The sequence below is a fragment of the Salmo salar genome, chromosome ssa04, assembly GCF_905237065.1.
Source record: "Salmo salar chromosome ssa04, Ssal_v3.1, whole genome shotgun sequence".
Lineage (NCBI taxonomy): Eukaryota > Metazoa > Chordata > Actinopteri > Salmoniformes > Salmonidae > Salmo > Salmo salar.
In genome coordinates, this window is record NC_059445.1 from 18,833,750 (window position 1) to 18,855,530 (window position 21,781).

At 40.6% G+C, this 21,781-nt stretch overlaps 1 protein-coding gene and 1 non-coding gene across 3 annotated transcripts; one reads left to right on the plus strand and one right to left on the minus strand.

Moving 5' to 3' along the window:
- The first annotated feature begins 1,939 nt into the window (after positions 1-1,939).
- Positions 1,940-21,455, plus strand: LOC106602458 (Wilms tumor protein homolog). 2 transcript variants are annotated; one of them, XM_014195123.2, is made up of 8 exons: positions 1,940-2,420; positions 2,837-2,961; positions 3,124-3,294; positions 9,011-9,175; positions 9,562-9,673; positions 9,884-10,011; positions 19,890-20,001; positions 20,234-21,455. In XM_014195123.2, the coding sequence occupies exons 1-8, from the start codon at positions 2,162-2,164 to the stop codon at positions 21,127-21,129; spliced, it is 1,968 nt and encodes a 655-aa protein (XP_014050598.2). In that variant the 5' UTR covers positions 1,940-2,161; the 3' UTR covers positions 21,130-21,455. The 2 variants fall into 2 exon arrangements, with proteins under 2 accessions (XP_014050598.2, XP_045573484.1); XM_045717528.1 differs by lacking the exons at positions 9,562-9,673; positions 9,884-10,011.
- Positions 4,948-5,027, minus strand: trnap-ugg (transfer RNA proline (anticodon UGG)). Its single transcript has one exon. It is a non-coding gene; the product is annotated as a tRNA-Pro (tRNA).
- Positions 21,456-21,781: the final 326 nt, after the last annotated feature.

The window sequence follows — 21,781 nt, forward strand, 5'->3', positions numbered from 1 at the left end:
ATTTCCTTATGAACCGTAACTCGGTAAAACCGTTGAAATTGTTGCATGTTGTGTTTATTTTTGTTCACTATATTTTAAGGCAGGCTGACAAAGCTTAGTTGATTTCCAATCTGTATCAAGGGTTGATAGAGGCTTTTCCCGATGACACAAAACATGTAAAACAAAAATGGGAGGAAGACCTGGGAGACTATTGATGATAATGAATGGATACAGAAATGTTTGAATGCCCAGTCATGTTCATATCATCTCAGAAATAAACTACTGCAGTTTAAGACCATCCATAGAACATCCTATATGCCAGTAAAACTGAATATCATGCACTCAGAAATGTAATTCCACTGCTGGAGATGTAAAACACAAAAGGGGACATATTTGCATATGTTGTGCTCTTGTGAAGGCTGGCTGAATTCTGGCAAAGACTGTTCTTTTATCTCAGCATTTCTACAGATTCTCCTTTCTGCCTGTTTTTTGTTGTTGCTTGGAAATATTGATACTGGAGACTTATCAGAAGAAACTGTGTAACCTAGCATTTATAGCGGCTAAGATATCCATTGCCCTTAATTGGAAGGTTGGTTATCCTCCCACAATGTCACAATGATGGCAGAAATGTCGAATTATGTATCACTTGATTTATTACAAGTTTAAAGATATACTGTGCAACATTTGTAAATTCTGGATGCCTTTTATGGAATACTGTACGACAAAAGGAGTCTGTATTGAAAACATGCCCAAGTCAGGGGGATGCCTATTTAGGTAATCCCTAGATGCTGGGCTGCTCAGTTCTGGGGGTCTGCCTTACTGTTGGTTGTCACTCTGGCCTTGGCCTAACACACCTGTAACCAATAATGAATGTTTCACTAAGATCCTAAAGCTGAGTGGGGTGTGTTGGGTTGTGGACCCCTAGGGGCAGGACGGAGAGATCCAGCTATATTGTGTGCAAATAAAAAGAGCTCTACAGTACTATTATGCCTATGATATGAATTACAGTGTCCTCCATAATTTTTTGGACAGTGAAGCATTTTTTTATTATTTTGGCTCTATACTCAAATTGTGGATTTGAACTCAAACAAGGATTGACGAAGTCAAAGTGCAGAATGTCAGCTTTAATTTGAGGGTATTTTCATCCATATTGGGTAAACCATTTGGAAATTACAGGACTTTTTTTTTTTTACATAGTCCCCCCATTTTAGAGGAGCAAAAGTATTGGGACAAATGCACTTATGTGTATTAAAGTTAAGTATTTGGTCCCACATTTATAGCATGCAATGCCTAAATCAAGCTTGTGACTATACACATTTGTTGGATGCATTTGCTGTTTGTTTTGGTTGTGTTCAGAAATGTTTTTGCCAATAGAAATTAATGGTACATAATATATTGTGTCATTTTGGAGTCACTTTTATTGTAAATAAGAAAATAATATGTTTATAAACCCTTCTACATTAATGTGGATGCTACAATGATTACGGATACTCGTAAATGAATCGTGAATAATGACTGGTGAGAAAGTTAGACGCACAAATATCATACCCCAAGACATACTAACCTCTCACCACTACAATAACAGGAGAGGTGTATGAAATTTGTGCGTCTATAACTTTCTCATTCATCATTATTCACGATTTATTCAGAATTATCCGTAATCATGGTAGCATCCACATTAATGTAGAAGTTTAGAAAAATATTAAATTCTTATTAGATTGTGTAGAAATGCAGGAATTAGCTTCAGATGCCCCCAAACATTTCTAAGACAGTTGACTATTTACCTTACTGAGGTGATGTAAATGGAATACAGTAATTATAATGTATTGTATTTTATTCTACTCTGCTCTTGCTAACACACATTTCTAAACAAGTCTGCGCTCAGATTAAAAGATAACGATAGTACCGTTTTTCACTTAGCCACACCCTATGAGCTATGACTCCACCCAATAACATCCTTTCTCTTCAGAGTAAACGGAAATGTAAAGTGACCAAGACCAAAAACAGTTAGCGTTTTTATTGTTCTTATTTAGACGTTTATTAAAACCCTGGAACTCAAACTATGACTCATTTAACTGCACAGCATCACATACTTACCCCCAGGTAGTGTTTAATTCGCGTTGAGGACAGGACTTGCTTGATAGATGTTATCTAGGTAACGTTAGCTATCTAGCTGCTAACAATGGCTAACTGTATGGTTTTTCACACTGAAATAGCCTCCATTATGGAGGTGCTAGCTAATGCAGCCGTGGCTGACATCTGTAAACTTGTAGACGACGATTATGCAGTGTTTCGTTTGGAAATTTCTCAAAGCCAGAAAGAAAACCGGGCATTGCGGAGGAAATTACAGCTACTTGAACTGAAGGTGGCACGGGAGCGCGTCCTCGCCAGTCGTCCCAGTAGTGTCAAGATCCTCGACCGATACAGAGGAATGGCAAGAGGTACATTTATTAGAAGGCCAAGGCTGAGCGGCCTGTCGCTGTTCAAATATATCTTAAGTGCCAGTCGCCTGGTTCCCCTATGCACATGTGTTCAGATGTGTTACCCAGAATTGGGTCATGGTCAGTTTTGGAAAATATGCAGTAATTCCCCTCATTACTTAACTATATTGCTCAAAGACACTATCATATTCTAACCAGATCATTTATTTACTGCATTCCTATTATTTACTTAATGAAAACAATAGGATGCATGGAACATAATCAGTCTATAAATAGTGTATCAATAAATTATGCAAATTGTTACCTTATATCCCTGTCAATTCTAGACATTTGTCAACTGTCAATAGTGTACAGTAAAGCATTGACAATAGCTAACCTAACCACCTCTTTTACCCCAATCACTCTCTCGGGTGAAGGACAGCTCACTGGAGGCCACAGGAGCTTTGTGAAGCCAGCGGGACACAATACATGGATAGATGACCAACCAATCACTGTTGATGAGGGGAGTGAAACCTCAACCCAGCACGTTATCATGATAGAGGTTAGTGTAATAGTGTTGCATTAAAATTACAGTATATCAAATGTGACCAGTTTATTTCAGAAAGGCTCCCCTCAGCTATTCATTTGCTTACATCCTAATTGTTCTGCCATAGGAGAGCTTGTGAGACTTCCCTACAACAATGTTAGCCAATGCTTGTGTCAGTCTGCAGATGCAGAGGCTGCAGGTCCTGGGGTCAAGCAGCACAGGTCTGAAGGAGAGGGTTCAAGGCAAAGCGGAGACATGCAGACTGGAGTGGCTGGTGCGCCCTATGAAGCCATGGAGGACCCCACCACCTCTGCGCCCCAGCCCAGGACCCGACACAGCATCATGGAGGTCAGTGGAAGGCCCGACGCCGTCCTCAAGTCAGAGACAGACACCATGCCTTTAACTGTAACACAAAGGTTCTTACACAGAGGATCTGACCACAGATCAGACCCAGAGAGACTGGGACTGGGGCCACTGGGCTCTCCTCCTGCTTCAGGCTCAGAGTATTTACCGGTATTTCACCAGAGCCAGAGGACGGTTCATTCCCGTGGGGATGGCTATGGTGACGCGTTAGACGCTGGCGGTGATGATCCATCTTGTTCTTACGCTATAGAGATGGACCCTGGCAACATGGCCTTCGGTGTAGAGACACAGACTGATCTGTCTAGAGGGGACTGGAACCAGTACAGTAGTAGTCTACACTCTGAAGGCTGCCTAGATAAGAAAGGGGAGGTTATAGTCATAGATGAGGTGACTGTGAAAGTGGAGGGCGACGCTCCTCTGACATGGAATGCAGACAAGACTCACTTAGGAGAAGGACACTCTCAGGGCAACACCAGGGACTTTTTAGAGACAAAAATAAATGTTGCGACCCACTCCCCTTTGCACGCATTCAGGGATCGCGACCCAGTGTCCACATCGATGGCACCGTCCAATTCACACGGCCGCATCCTTTTCGATCAGGTATTGAACTCAAAAGACAGGACTAGAGCCCATGCTCAGGGAGGGGGAGCCACATCAGGCAATAGTAAAGAGAAACGGTTCTTCTGCATGTTCTGTAACAAAGGCTTCAGCTGCCCCCAGAAGGTGGAGATCCACCAGAGGGTCCACACAGGGGGGAAATCCTTCAGCTGTACACAGTGTCAAATGCGCTTCGCCCAGGCTCGTGGTCTGAAGAGGCACCAGAGGGTCCACACAGGGGTGAAACCCTACAGCTGCCCCCAGTGTGAGAAGAGGTTCTCCCGCCAGGACCATCTGAAGATGCACCTGAAGGTCCACACAGGAGAGAAGCCGTTCGCCTGTACGCACTGCGGGAAGAGGTTCTCAGAGAGGAGATACCTCAGGATACACCAGCAGAAAAATCATTCCACTGGATAGCTTAGAACAAACCCTGCATTAAAGATGAAGATTAATTTTTATTGTTGTCAGCACAAACGATCCACAGATGCATTTGGAATAACTAGAGTTAAGCCCAGTTCAGATGCAACAGCCAACATGAGACAAGATAAAACTAGCTAGTTTTAGAATGTTATGTTGTACAACAGCTGACTAAAGAGGAGGCATTCAGATCAAGAAGGCGAGACGTGCAGTTGAGAACGTTTCCACGGTAATGGTGCCTCTACAATGACATGATGCAACAAAGTTGCAGCAAGTGAGCGTCATGAAATACATGCACCAGAAACAGGGTACACCTTGGGCCCGATCCCGACTTAGGAATTTATGTCTTTCCTACGCACTTCTCAGTATTTGGTATTCAGACTTACCTTATTCAGTCACATAATGCTCTCTGCAGATGTGGCTACCTTGCGTGCTCTGAATAAATTTCATTCAACTGCTGAAAACCCTCCCCTTGCTGGCTAACAGATTTTCTCGTGGAGTTTTCATTCAATGGGGTTTTCAGCACATTCATCTTACATTAACAATTTTTTGTTTAGAAGACACTCTAATCCAGAGCGATTTACAGTAAGTAGTTAGTGCATACATTTTCATACTTTTTCTTACTGGTCCCCAGTGGGAATCGAACCCACAGCCGTGGCGTTCCAAGTGCCATGCTCTCTCTACCAACTGAGCCACACAGGACCTTTTTCTGCTTAAGCCATCCCTTTAAATACGGTGTCCCTTTTGAATTAGATTTATATCGACAGACTCAATAGAATACATGAGAGAACGAGGTCAGAATATAGGGATCATTGAAAGAAAGCCATATATGCATATTCGTCTCTGTTTTTGCACCAACTGGTAGATTTAAAAATACTCTGATTTTGTAGATTATTTAGGCACATTTTTGGGTTAGGAAAGTATGTATGATTAAAAATAAACGGTTTGGACAGCCTTTACCCACAAAATATATTGATGAATAAAAAATAGTGGTTTGATTCATCCTGAAAGTTGTCATATTCAATTTCAATCCATAAAATATTAAAAGGTGGGGGGAAAAAGTGTACAGTAGGGATTGAACAATAATCCTATAAATCTACCCTAATTTCTTTACTAATCGTGGAACTGTATGACAACATTCCATTCGTCATGAACGTCACAATGTTCCAGGATTAAACTGCTAAGTGTGGTCTGAGTTCCATAAAGATTCAAATAGGCTACATGTCCCAAATTATTGAACAACGTTAGCCTAATATGATCCACTATTGCTAGCGACTCTGGAACGATTTACAAGGATGTGACAGAGGAAAGAAAGGTAAACGGAATGGAATGATGCAAAAATCAATGTACGTGGGTATTACTGAAGGTGGCTCCCGATATCGGCTAATATTTAACATGATACAAATTGTAAAATAAAACGTAGAAAAGCCTGGGCATATAATCAAAACATTCTAAAGTGCATACATCAACAACTATAGTTTGGGTCTCCAAATTTCATCCATGCAAATTAGGAGGGCACACAAAGTAAAATTCGGAATAACGGCTGCGCTATTTATATCTTATTTCACTGTGGAAAAGGGGCCTCAATACATGTCATGTTGATATGATTTTCGGTTTGCTTCCATATGGCTGGTTTCACATTTGCCTCCAGGGATCATAAAGGGAAATAATCTAAAACAATTGCCATGTGTATTTCCAATCCCCTTCTCCAAACGGATTACTCATTTACCTAGCTCTTATCAATTTATAAATTACAGAAATGCTGTTATTTCTATCAGAAAAAAATAAGTAGATACTTTTTCCTCTTGGAATATGGCAGGTTATCTTGACCTTGTGCATGGTTTCCTCGCGCTTAAAGGTGGTGGAATTATGAGGGGAATTAAGTCAAGGTCAGAATACTGTGTATCTGGACACAGCTCCGCCACACCTTCATTTATTCGAGCTTCACCTCAAACAAATAGTGGGTGAATGGCATGCTGTTCTAATGCTTAGATTCAAGGTCAGAATATGCATAAAGAGAAAAGCGCATTAAAAGTGAATTACGTTCCATTTATGCACTCTTAAATTGGGTCAGAATCGGGGCCATAGTAACTTGTCAGATAGGCTAGCTATGTGTAGCAAAATAGCTAGTTCTCTGCTTAGCTATCTACTTAAGACCGTTGTGTCTCATCTTATGTATCTGAACTGAGTTTAACAGATTTCAATGTTGAATATTCCTGGGTGGAATATTGCATCCAGACATTGTGGGATATACAGTTGCTAGTGAAAGTCTACACACCCCTTGCACAGTCTTCACATTTTGCTATCTTCAAATTAAATCTAAAAAGGGATGACATGAGTTTATTTCCTACCCATCTACACAACCTATTCCACATTTTCAAAGTTAAATAAAAATTATAGATCATTTTCCAAATGTATAAAAAATTGAAAAAACGACCATGTCTTGATTGCGTATGTCTTCACAACCCAGAGTTAATACTTGGTGGAAGCAATTTTGGCAGCCAGTACAGCTGTGAATCATTTTGAATAAGATTCTACCAACTTTGCACAACTCTTAGGGCCACATATATCCATTGTGTTTGTCAAAATTGCTCAAGCTCAGTAAATTTGGTTGGGAATCATTGACGGCGAGCAATATTCAAACCTTGTCTCTGATTTTCAAGCAAATTAGTTTAGGACTAAGACTGGACTACTCAGGAATACTCAACACATCTTGGAAAGCTATTCTGCTCATTAAATGTGTATAATTGTCCTGCTGAACAATAAAACACTATCCCAGAGTTAGGTTTTCAGAAGACTGACGGGGGATTTCCTCTAACCTTTAACCTGGGCTTTGCTCCTTTCATATTTCTTTTGATCCTGACAAAGTCTCCAGTCCCTGCCGGTGACAAGCATACCCATAACATAATGCTGCCACACTATGTTCTATAATCTTTCTTTCACTTTGAAAATGTGGAGAAGATTGTGTAGATCAGAAGGAAAAACTTTCAATTTAATACTGTATGTATACACTGCAAGAGGTGGGTAGACTTCGCCAGGCACTTTATAAGGCATATGTAAGCCTGAAAATACTGTTAAATATTGTGTTTGTACTGTGTAAACTATATGATGTTCACAAGTGCCTATTTTCATTACTTCCATTCAACTACTTAATTTTTTTCTAAGACACTTTTAATAAGAAAATGAATGCATTTGATCAAGTTTATGCAGATTTTTTTGTATGTATGGTTTTCATATGGTGTATTTAAAGATGTAATATGCATAAATCACTCTTCCATTTCCTGGTTGCTAAAATTCTAATAGTTGTTGACAAAACAAGCAGACATTGTGTAGAGAATCATTGTACCATCTAAACCGCTGTGAAATATGTTTTCCATAACCAAAAATGTTGTATTTTCAGCTGTTTAAAGCTGGTGTAAAAGACGCAAAGATGAAACTTAAGAAGGGGAAGCATAGAAAAAGTTCATATAGAACAGATCTACCACTTCTTAGACTTATAGACAGACCTATAACTCACATTTCTATGTGAATTTGGTCAGGTTGCCCAAAAGGTTACATATTGCAGCTTTAAAACTTGTTTATGTTTAATAAAAACAAAATGGGACTTTTTATTCTAAGACTTTCATTGAGACTTTCTTTAGTACACATCACATCCGATCTCACCCTATTCTGCATACACACAACAGTGCTTTATAACCATTATAGACTTACTAAATATACCTACAAAAACCCACACACGAACAAACACCTACCTTACACGTGAAAACACACAGAACAAAAATATAAACTCTACATGTTGGTCCCATGTTTCATGAGCTGAAAAAAAAAATCCCAGACATTTTCTATATGCACAAATTTGTTTACACCCCTGTTAGTGAGCATTTATATTTAGCCAAGATAATCCATCCACCTGACAGGTGTGGCATATCAAGAAGTTGATTTAACAGTGTGATCATTACACAGGTGCACCTTATGCTAGGGACAATAAAAGGCCACTTTAAAATGTGAAGTTTTGTCACAACACAATACCACAGATGTCTCAAGTTTTCAGTGAGCGTGCAAATGGCATGCGGACTGCAGGAATGTCCACCAGAGCTGTTGCCAGAGAATCTAATGTTAATTTCTCTACCATAAACTGCCTCCAACTTCGTTTTAGAGAATTTGGTAGTACATCCAATCAACCTCACAGCTATAGACCACGTCAGCTTAGGAGTATTTCTGTCTGTAATAAAGCCCTTTTGTGGGGAAAAACTCATTCTGATTGGCTGGGCCTGGCTGCCAAGTGGGTGGGCCACCCATGGCTGCACCCTTGCCCAGTCATTTGAAATCCATAGATTAGGGCCTAGTTAATTTATTTCAGTTGATTGATTTCCTTATATGAACTGTAACTGTAAAATCTTTGAAAATGTTGCGTGTTGTGTTTATATTTTTGTACAGTTTAGTTGGGTTTGGCTGATGACGACTTTTGACTTATCATAGGCGACTAATATTTACCAACAACATCATATTCATGTCCAACATGATGGGCTTAACAACAATGAAGTCATTCTGTAACTACAGTATTGGACTCAAACGTAGTGGGGTTGGGTCAACACTCCATGTTGTAAGTGTGTTATCTATCTAATTATCTGTGTGTACGTACCTGAGGGTGTGTATGTCTGTAATCTGTATCACCTGTCTCTTCCAGGAGGAGGAGGGTCTGGAGGTGCTGCTGGTGAAGGAGGAGGGGTGTGAGGAGGGTCTGGGGAACCCTGAGGGGACCATGGTCATGGAGGAAAACCAGACTACGACTCGTTCTGAACCCACAGAGGAACCAGCTGAGCAGCACAGGACCACACACAGTCTCACTGAGGTGAGTCCACTGTAAACTACTGTCTGAATGGTATTAGGTCAGGGCCCGTATCCACAAAGCCTCTCAGAGTAGGAGTGTTGATCTAGCATCGGTTTTTCTTTTTAGATCATAATGAATGACTATGTAGACAGGTGGGGACCTGATCTTCGATCAGCACTTCTACTCCGATACTTTTTGTGGATACGGGCCCAGGTCTTGATTAATTTTGTGTGGAACCATGCCTTTGAATGATCAAACCATTAAATAGTATCAAGTGATCAAATCAACTATCATGTTTGCATAGTACTCATATCAGTCCCTCATTGCCCAATCAGAAGATGCTCCATAGCAGGGTGCTCATATCATATTTCTTGATCCAACATCCTCTCACTCTGTATCTCTTACAGTCAGTAGACATGGAGGATGGGAAGCCTGATCTGCTGCTAGTCAAAGAGGAGACAATAGAGGATGGACCAGAGAGCATTGATCTGCTGAGTGGACTAAAGATGGGGGAGCAAGGTAAGGGAGAAATACATATAGGACATTGAATAGTGGTGCGCCTATTTTTTTTTTCTTCATTCAATACATTGAATGAAATCAATACAAACTTATGTTTGCATACAAAAACACACATAATGTATGAACTTCACCAGGTAATTGACAAAAAAACTTCATATGTAGAGTTCTCTTCCATGTTTGTAAAGTCTATTTTCTAAACTCTTCCTGCAGGTGGTTGGCTGGAGGCTAACAGAGGAGACTGGGCGACCATCTTGGATTACCAGACCCAGACCGGTGCAGCCAAGGGCCTAAGGGACAACATCACTGAGCAGGCCAGGACCAGAGGCGACATAGTGGAGGTCAGTGGATGGGACGGCGTCTTGAACTCTGGGCTGGGGAACAACACTGTTAACCACAACCAGAAACAGACTGTCGAACATAAAACAACAACCGAATTTAGTCTCCATGACAACAGACTAGCTGAGACCAGGGCGAGGCAAAGCTTTGGTCTGCGGGGACGGGAAGGTGTCGGTATGCGGCGGGAGAGAACAGACACAGACTCGGCTAATGATGCTCCATCCTGCTCCTATAGTTGTGATTCAGAGAGACTGATGGCGCCTCAGGTTAACCCCCTAACAGGTGCTGCCTTCAGCCTGCCTTCTATAGGATCTATCACCTGGAACATGGACCCTGTGACAACACAGACACTCCCTGGCCTTCATCCTCCTCACACTCTCCTAATGTTAAACCAGACCTCAGACAATGCCAGTGCCTCAACACTAAATGGCTACACAAGCCCATTGACAAATGACAGTAGTAGAGACAGAATCAGTAAAGGTGGCAGCGCCATAGAGAAGCGCTTCCAGTGTTCGTTCTGTAGGAAAGCCTTCAGTTTCCCCCAACAGGTGGAAATCCACCAGAGGATGCACACGGGGGAGAAACCGTACGGCTGCCACCTGTGCCGGGCCACTTTCTCCCAATCGTCCAGCCTGAATAGGCACCAAAGAGTCCACACAGGGGAGAAACCCTTCAGCTGTACCCAGTGTAACATGCGCTTTGCCCATGCTGGCAACCTGAAGAGACACCAAAGGGTCCACACAGAGGAGAAACAATACAGCTGACCCCAGTGTGAGAAGAGATTCTCCTGCTAGCACCAGCTGAAGTGGCACCTGAAGATCCACACGGGAGAGAGGTGGTTTGCACTGCAGGAGGAGGTTCTCAGAAAGGAGCTACCTCAGGATACACCTGCAGAAAAAACATTCCACTCTATAACATAGAAAGTAACTATTCCACTTACAGTGGGGGGGGAAAGTATTTGATCTCCTGCTGATTTTGTACGTTTGCCAACTGACAAAGAAAGGATCAGTATCATTTTAATGGTAGGTTTATTTGAACAGTGAGAGACAGAATAACAACAACAAAATACAGAAAAACGCATGTGAAAAATGTTATAAATTGATTTGCATTTTAATGAGGGAAATAAGTATTTGACCCCCTCTCAATCAGAAAGATTTCTGGCTCCCAGGTGTCTTTTATACAGGTAACGAGCTGAGATTAGGAGCACACTCTTAAAGGGAGTGCTCCTAACCGCAGCTTGTTACCTGTAAAAAGACACCTGTCCACAGAAGCAATTAATCAATCAGATTCCAAACTCTCCACCATGGCCAAGACCAAAGAGCTCTCCAAGGATGTCAGGGACAAGATTGTAGACCTACACAAGGCTGGAATGGGCTACAAGACCATCGCCAAGCAGCTTGGTGAGAAGGTGACAACATTTGGTGAGATTATTCGCAAATGGAAGAAACACAAAAGAACTGTCAATCTCCCTCGGCCTGGGGCTCCATGCAAGATCTCACCTCGTGGAGTTGCAATGATCATGAGAACGGTGAGGAATCAGCCCAGAACTACACTGGAGGATCTTGTCAATGATCTCAAGGCAGCTGGGACCATAGTCACCAAGAAAACAATTGGTAACACACTACGCCGTGAAGGACTGAAATCCTGCAGTGCCCGCAAGGTCCCCCTGCTCAAGAATACATATACATGCCCGTCTGAAGTTTGCCAATGAACATCTGAATGACTCAGAGGACAACTGGTGAAAGTGTTGTGGTCAGATGAGACCAAAATGGAGCTCTTTGACATCAACTCAACTCGCCGTGTTTGGAGGAGGAGGAATGCTGCTTATGACCCCAAGAACACCATCCCCACCGTCAAACATGGAGGTGGAAACATTATGCTTTGGGGGTGTTTTTCTGCTAAGGGGACAGGACAACTTCACTGCATCAAAGGGACGATGGACGGGGCCATGCACCGTCAAATCTTGGGTGAGAACCTCCTTCCCTCAGCCAGGGCATTGAAAATGGGTCGTGGATGGGTATTCCAGCATGACAATGACCCAAAACACACGGCCAAGGCAACAAAGGACTGGCTCAAGAAGAAGCACATTAAGGTCCTGGAGTGGCCTAGCCAGTCTCCAGACCTTAATCCAATAAAAAATCTGTGGAGGGAGCTGAAGGTTCGAGTTGCCAAACGTCAGCCTTGAAACCTTAATGACTTGGAGGAGATCTGCAAAGAGGAGTGGGACAAAATCCCTCCTGAGATGTGTGCAAACCTGGTGGCCAACTACAAGAAACGTCTGACCTCTGTGATTGCCAACACGGATTTTTCCACCAAGTACTAAGTCATGTTTTGCAGAGGGGTCAAATACTTATTTCCCTCATTAAAATGCAAATCAATTTATAACATTTTTGACATGCGTTTTTCTGGATTTTTGTTGTTGTTATTCTGTCTCTCACTGTTCAAATAAACCTACTATTAAAATTATAGACTGATCATTTCTTTGTAAGTGGGCAAACGTACAAAATCAGCAGGGGATCAAATACTTTTTTCCCTCACTGTAATCGAGCCTGCGGTGCATTAAAAACAAACATGAATTGTCATTATTGTCAGCAGAAAATGTATTTTCGATTTGACCTTTATTTTAACAGGGAGTCAACATTGGTATCAGGGTCTCTTTCACAAGGGAGCCCTGCATATACAATGAATAGGACAAAATAAAATCAGATACAAAGAAATACACAAATGTTCAAGAAAAATAGTTACATTCCTCTGTAAGAATTGCCCGAACGGCACCAGAACATCTAATTGCAATGCATTTTGTAGTTGGTTCCAGCAATGAGGTGCATTTAAAACTAAAAGTGGATTTACCTAGTTCGGTGGAGACCCGAGGAACCTCAAGAGTTAACCAACCCTGTAAACGGGTTTGGGATCTCATGTTTTTATACTTCAACAACGAAGTTAGGTAAGTTGTAAACTTGTGTAGTAAACTTTGTAACAAAAAGGGACTTTAATGAGGACCAGCCAACCTTTTCATACAGGATGCAGTGATGAGTATTACACAGATGCATTTGGAATTACTAGAGTAACAGATATGTTGAATATTCCTGGGTAGTCTATATTGTATCCAGACATTTTGTGATGTATAAGGCATATACAATGCCTTCAGAAAGTATTCACACCTCTTGACTTTTTCCACATTTTATTGTGTTCGAGCCTGAATTTAAATGTTTTATTTGTTTTTCACTGGCCTACACACGATGCCCCATAATGTCAAAGTGAAAATGTTTTTAGAAATGTTTACAAATTAATAAAAAAATGAAAAGCTGAAACATCTTTAGTCAATAAGTATTCCACCCCTAAATACGTTCAGGAGTAAAAATGAGCTTAACAAGTCACATAATAAGTTGCATGGACTCACTGTGTGCAATAATTGTGTTTAACATTTTAATGAATACCCCACACATACAATTATCTGCGAGGGTCCTTCATGCAAGCAATGAATTTCAAACACAGATTAGATTCAACCACAAAGACCATGGAGGTTTTCCAATGCCTCGCAAAGAAGGGCACCTATTGGTAGATGGGTAAAAAAACAGACATTGCATATCCCTTTGAGCATGGTGAAGTTATTAATTACACTTTGGATGGTGTATCAATACAGTAAAGTAATACTGCAAGAAATGTGGCAACACAATACATTTTTTGTCCTAAATACAAAGTGTTATATTTGGGGCAAATCCAATACAAGACATTACTGAGTACAACTCTCCACATTTTCAAGCATATAGATGGCTGCATCATGTTATGGGCATGCTTGTAATCGTTAATTATTGCAGTGTTTTTCAGGATAAAAATTAAACGGAATGGAGCTAAGCAAAATCCTAGAGGAAAACCTGGTTCTGTCTGCTTTCCACCAGACACTGGGAGATTAATTCACCTTTGCAGGACAGTAACCTAAAACACAAGGCCAAATCTACACTGGAGTTGCTTACCAAGAGACAATGAATTTTCCTAAGTTGCCGAGTTACAGTTTTGACTTACATCTACTTGAGAATCTATGGCAAGACCTGAAAATGGTTATCTAGAGTCTCATCTGAATTCCATGTCAGAAGAGCATCGCCCTCCACTTTCACAGTCACCTCATCTATGACCAGACCCTCCCTTTCCTTATCTAGGCACCCTTCAGAGTATACACTACTACTGTACCAGTTCCAGTCCCCTCTCATTGGATTAGATTACAGTGCCTTCAGAAAGTATTCATACCCCTTGACTTTTTCCACATGTTGTGTTACAGCCGAATTCAAAATTGATTAAAAACATTTTCTCACCCATCTACACACAAAACCCCATAATGACAAAGTGAAAACAGGTTTATTGAAATTTTATTGAAAATTAAGTACAGAAATGTATAATTTACATAAGTATTCACACCCGAGTCAATACTTTGTAGAAACACTTTTGGCAACGATTACAGCTGTGAATCTTTTTGGGTACTTCTCCAAGAGCTTTCTAAATCTGCATATTATTTTCAAACTTCATCAAGCTCTATCAAATTGCTTGTTAATCAATGCTAGATAACCATTTTCAGGTCTTGCCATAGATTCTCAAGTAGATGTAAGTCAAAACTTTAACTCGGTCACTCAGGAAAATGCACTGTCTTCTTGGTAAGCAACTCCAGTGTAGATCTGGCCTTGTGTTTTAAAAAAGATTTTACCAGATATTATTCATCCTGATCAGACAGGTTTTTTACATGGACGATATATTGGAGATAATATACGACAATTACTTGAAATTACTTGAACATTATGAAACATCAAAGATACCAGGTATGATCTTCATAGCAGATTTTGAAAAGACGTTTGATAAAGTACGACTAGAATTTATATATACATGCCTGGATTACTTTAATTTTGGTGAATCTCTTATACAATAGGTTCAAGTTATGTACAGCAACCCCAGATGTAAATAATGGTTACTTCTCAGAAAGTATTGAGCTTTTTAAGTAAAACAAGGCTGTTCGTTGTCTACATATCTATTTATTATGGCCATTGAAATGCTAGCTATTCAAATTTGACCCAACAAGAACAAGGGGTTAGAAATCCAGGGGATAAAAACAAAAGTGTCAATGTATGCCGATGATTATAGTTTTTTCTGAAGTCCACAATCTGGATCCCTGCACAGTCTCATTGAAAATCTTGATCACTTTTCTAGCCTCTCTGGATTAAAACCTATTTATCACAAGTGCACCATATTATGTACAGGGATCGTAAAAAAAATACAGTGTTTACACTACCATGTAGTTTACCAATAAAATTTGGCGGATGGTGAAGTAGACATACTTGGTATTCACATCTAAAAAATATAATTGAATTTACCACAATTCATTTCAATAGAAAGTTCGCAAAAATAGATACGATTCTGCAACCATGGAGAGGTAAATACTTGTCTATTTATGGAAAAATCATATTGATTAACTCTTTGGTCCTATCACAGTTGACTTACTTACTATTGGCACTGCCTACTCCAGATGACTTGTTTTTCAAATCATATGAGCAAAATATATTTCATTTTATTTGGAATGCAAAGCCAGACAAAATTAAACGTGCCTATTTATATAATGAATATGAGTTTGGGGGGCTAAAATTATTAAATATTAATGCTTTAAACCTCTCACTAAAAGCTTCACTCATACATAAATTATACTTAAACCCAAAATGGTTCTCCAGTAGATTATTAAGAAAGGCTCATCCTTTGTTCAAAAATGGCCTTTTTGCCTTTATACAGATTACAAATTCTCATTTCTACTTGAAAATGAAATTTTGTTTAAAGTATCGCCCTTTCTTAAACAAGCCATACAAAGCTAGTTACAATTTCACTTTTATCCTCCAGAAAAGATAGATGGTAAATGGTATTATATTTATTAATTATATTATGAATAGAAACTGAGGAGTTATGTCACATATGCAGTTATCGAAAATATATGGGAATATCTGCTCAATCCAAATTTACAACCAACTGATTGCAGCACTACCACAAAAATGGAGGAGGCAAGTGGAAAAGGGAAAAGGTAGGGAACTTGTTTTCCTACCATATATTAAAGATACAAATTGGCTGAAAGGAACTGGCATAAATAGAAAAATATACCAGTTTCATCTGAGGACAAAAATGTTAACAGCTGCGCCATACAGGTTGCAAAATAAATGGGAGGAGATTTTCGATGTACCAATTCCATGGCACATTGTTTATGAACTGGTACAAAATCTACACTTGATTCAACACTTAGAGTTTTTCTATTTAAATTATTATATAACATACTTGCCACCAACAGAATTCCTTATATATGGGGCATTCAACAATCTCAGCTCTGTAGATTTTGTTGCGAAGAGACCGAATCAATAGATCATTTATTCTGGTATTGCCCCTAAGTGGGGTGGCAGCGTAGCCTAGCGGTTAGAGCGTTCGGATTACTAACCGAAAGGTTGCAAGATCGAATCCCCAAGCTGACAAGGTACAAAATCTGTCGTTCTACCCCTGAACAAGGCAGTTAACACACTGTTCCTAGGCCGTCATTGAAAATAAGAATTTGTTCTTAACTGACTTGCCTAGTTAAGCTAAAATAAATAAATAAAAATATGTAGCTTGTTTCTGGTCACAGGTTCAGGAATGGTTAAAAAATCACAACATGCACTTAAAATTAACCTTACAAATAGCAGTGTTGGGAGATTTGGAAAGCCATAGTCAGTCAATATATAATATAAAAGTACTTGTAGGAAAGGTTTTCATCTTTGGCTTGGATAATATACGATTGGAAAGGTTCAAACATTTTGTAAAACAACACAATTGAAAAATATATGGCACATGGAAACCAAACGAGGGTGGTCTATAGTGATAGATAGGATGGGCTGAGAGTGGCTGAGGGTTGGGATTAAAGAGCTTATGTTTGGTAATGTATTATTGTTATGTGACTGCTTTATATAAAAGTACCATGTATGGAAAATGTATGTATATGTAGCAAAAAAAGCTGTAAAAAAAACTACGATATTTGTCCTCCGAAGAGGGGAGGTGGTGGAGGGGTTAATAAAAAAAAAAGTATAAATAAAAATATATAAAGACTAAAAAAGAATGGTCCACCACCCAAATTGCATCCAGCCAACTTGACACAACTGCGGGAAGCCTTGGAGTCAACATGGGCCAGCATCCCTGTGGAACGTTTTCGACACCCTGACAGTCCATACCCTGACAAATTGAGGTTGTTCTGACGGCAAAATGGAGGGTTGCAACTCAATATTAGGAAGGTGTTCCTAATGTTTGCTATACTTAATGTGTTTGTGCATATAGAAATATGTCTATAGACATTATGGACAGTATATGAATAGAAAAGGTCTGTACAGCAGTAGTTATATAGGATGAGCCTTGACTAGAATACACTATATACATATGAAGTGGGTAAAACAGTAAGTAAACATTATTAAAGTGACCAGTGTTCAGTGACTATGTACATAGGGCAGCAGTCGAAGGTGAAGGGTAGAGTACGAGGTGGTGGCTGGCTATTAACACTGACTAAGGTTCAGGGCAGGGTACTGGGCGGAGGCCAGCTAGTGGTGACTATTTAATAGTCTGATTGCCTGGAGATGGAAGCTGTTTTTCATTCTCTCGGTCCCAGCTTTGATGCACCAGTACTGTCTCCACCGTCTGGATGGTAGAAGGGTGAACAGACCTGTCTCCTCACCTTCATCTACACTGATTGAAGTGGATTTAACAAGTGACATCAATAACGGATCATATACTAAACAAAAATATAAACGCAACAAGCAACAATTTCAAAGATTTTACTGAGTTACAGTTCATATTAAGGAAATCAGTCAATTGAAATAAAGAAATGAGGTCATAATCTATGGATTTTACATGACTGGGAATACAGATATGCATCTGTTGGTTACAGACACCTTAAAAAAAAGGTAGAGGAGTGGATCAGAAACCCAGCCAATATCTGGTGACCACCATTTGACTCATGCAGCGCGACACATCTCCTTCGCATAGAGTTGATCAGGCTGTTGATTGTGGCCTGTGGAATGTCCCACTCCTCCTCAATGGCTGTGGAAAGTTGCTGGATATTGGCGGGAACTGGAACACGTGGTCATACTCGTCAATCCAGAGCATCCCAAAAATGCTCAATGGTGTCTGGTGAGTATGCAGGTCATGGAAGAACTGGGAAATGTTCAGCTTCCAGGCATTGTGTACAGATCCTTGTGACATTGGGCTGTGCATTATCATGCTGAAACATGAGGTGATGGTGGCGGATGAGTGGCACAACAATGGGACTCAGGATCTCGTCACAGTAACTTTGTGCATTCAAATTGCCATCAATCAAATGCAATTGTGTTTTATCTATAGTTTATGCCTCCCCATACCATAACTCCACCACCACGGGGCATTCTGTTCACAACGTTGACGTCAGCAAATCGCTCGCCCGCAAGACGCCATACTGTCTGCCATCTGCCCGGTACAGTTGAAACCGGAATTCATCCGTGAAGAGCACACTTCCCCAGCGGGCCAGTGGCATTCTAAGGTGAGCATTTGCCCACTTAAGTAGGTTACGACGACGAACTGCAGGCATGTTAAGACCCTGGTGAGGGCAATGAGACGGTTTCTGACAGTTTGTGGTTTCTGACAGTTTGTGCAGAAATTCTTCGGCTGTGCAAACCCCCAGTTTCATCAACTGTCTGGGTGGCTCAGACGATCCCGCAGGTGAAGAAGCCGGATTTTGTGTGTATGGAACATTTCTGGGAACTTTTATAATGGCTCATGAAACAAGGGACGTTCTGCTATTTTGAATTTTTGAAAAATCTGTTATCATTTTATTTGTATTTTTTTTGTGCCATGAAAAAGTATGTGCCTCCTTTTGGATTTAATCTATTTCCACATATTTTTGATACTGAATGTCATCAGATCTTCAACCAAAACCTAATATCAGATAAAGGGAACCTGAATTTACAAATAACCCCCCAAAATATATATTTTACTTCATTAGCAAAGTTATGCAACACCCAATTCCACTGTGTGAAAAAGTAATTGCCCCCTTACACTCAATAACTGGGTGTGCCACCTTTAGCTGCAATGACTGCAACCAAATGGTTCCTGTAGTTGTCGATCAGTCTCTCATGTCGCTGTGGAGGAATTTTCGCCCACTTTTGCATGCAGAACTGCTTTAACTCAGCGACATTTGTTGGTGTTCAAACATTAAATGCTCGTTTCAAGTCTGGCCACAACATCACAATTGGGATTAGGTCTGGACTTTGACTAGGCCATTACAAAACTTCACATTTGTTGCTTTTTAACCATTTTCATGTAGACTTGATTGTGTGTTTTGGATCATTTTCTTGCTGCATGACCCAGCTGTACTTCAGCTTCAGCTCAAAGACGGATGGCCTGACATTCTCCTGTAGAATTCTCTGATACAGAGCAGAACTCATGGTTCCTTTCTATTAAGGAAAGTCGTCCAGGTCCTGAGGCAGCAAAGCATCCCCAAACCATCACACTATTTTCCGGACTTTGACATTACTCGTTCTGATCCTTCTTAAGTATTGTTCTTCTGTGAATTGTTTTGTATTGTTAGGTACTGTTGGAGCTAGAAACATAAGCATTTCGCTGCACCTGCGATACCATCTGCAAAATATGTGTACGTAAAATTTGATTCAAAGGTCTTGATTGATTTTGTCTTAAGTGTGGGAACATGCCTTTGAGTGATCAAACCATTAAAGTGTAAAGTAATCAAATCAACTAATGTTTGCATAGTACTCATGGCAATCCTTCATTGCCCAATCAGAAGATGCTCCATAGCAGGGTGCTCATATCATATTTCTTGATCCAACATCCTCTCACTCTGTATCTCTTACAGTCAGTAGACATGGAGGATGAGAAGCCTGATCTGCTGCTAGTCAAAGAGGAGACAGTAGAAGACGGACCAGAGAACATTGATCTGCTGAGTGAACTAAAGATGGGGGAGAAAAGTAAGGAAGAAATACATATAGCCTACATACAGTAATATATTTTCAATGGGAATGATGCACCTGGCTATACTTTTTTCTTCATTCATAAAATTAAACAACTTATGTTTACATACAAAAAACACACAAACATTATAATGTATTAATAACTTCACCAGGTAATTGACAAAATACTTCATATGTAGAGTTTTCTCTGCCATGTTTGTAAAGTATATTTTCTCATCTCTTCCTGCAGGTGGTTGGCTGAAGGCTAACAGAGGAGACTGGGGAGCCATCTCGGATTCCCAGACTCAGACCGGTGCAGGCAAGGACCCAGGGGACAACATCACTGAGCAGGCCAGGACCAGAGGTGACATAGTGGAGGTCAGTGGATGGGGCAGCGTCCTCAACTCTGGGCTGGTGAACAACATTGTTGACCACTACCAGAAACAGACAGTCGAACACAAAACAACATCTGAACTCAGTCTCCATGACAATAGACTGGCTGAGACAAGGGCGAGACTTAGATTTGATCTGCGGGGATGGGGAGGTGTCCGTATGCAGCTGGAGAGAACAGACACAGACTCTGCTAGCGATGCTCCGTCCTGCTACTATAGTTGTGATTCAGAGAGACTGATGACGCCTCAGGTTAACCCCTTAACAGGTGCTGCCTTCAGCCTGCCTTCTATGGGATCTATCAACTGGAACATGGACCCTGCGACAACACAGACACTCCCTGGTCTTCATCCTCCTCACACTCTCCTTATGTTAAACCAGACCTCAGACAATGCCAGTGCCTCAACAGTAAATGGCTACACAAGCCCATTGACTAATGACAGTAGTAGTAACGCTATCAGTAGATCTGGTGGCAAAGAGAAGTGCTTCCCATGTTCATTCTGTGGGAAAGCCTTCAGTTTCCCCAAACAGGTGGAAATCCACCAGAGGATGCACACAGGGGAGAAACCTTTTGGCTGCCACCTGTGTCGGGCCAGTTTCTCCCACTCCTCCAAGCTGAAGAGGCACCAAAGGGTCCACACAGGGGAGAAACCCTACAGCTGCCCCCAGTGTGAGAAAAGGTTCTCCCACCAGCACCACTTGAAGAGGCACCTGAAGGTCCACACGGGAGAGAGGGAGTTTGCCTGTACGCACTGAAAATGAATTCTGTTGGATTTAGATGTATAGGAAAGTGAATGATGTGAACTGAGGATGATGAGGCAGAGTAGATGATTATGGTGATGGTGTCTGTAAAAATGCTTTGTCCCTTTAGGTTGATACTGCTTTATAGTTAGATAATGACAGTGCCTTAATTCATGTTTACTTGACATGAAGTAGTGAAGCTGTGTGTAATGTAATGTTGAACCTTTTTCAAAGTATTCAAATTAATGTTATCATTTATCGTTTTGTGCAATAAAAGTAATGTAGTTCACAGTTGACTATATGACCATTTTGTTTAAATTAAATACAAAATTGACTCTCTACTAACTGACTAGTTTTTTGTTTGCGTCATTGCAGCGACTGAGTTTTCCTTATTACGGTCGAACCAAAACGTTATACTTAATTCTTGAATCAAAACTTAAAAGTAGGCCTCCTGAGTGGCGCAGTGCTAGCTGTGTCAAGAAGCAGTGCGGCTTGGCTGGGTTGTGTTTCGGATGACGTGCGGCTCTCGACCTATGTCTCTCCTGAGTCCGTACGGGAGTTGCAGCGATGGGACAAGACTGTAACTACCAATTGGATACCACAAAATTGGGGAGAAAAAGGGGTACATTTAAGAAGAAAAAATAAAACTTTAAAATAAACTCCAATG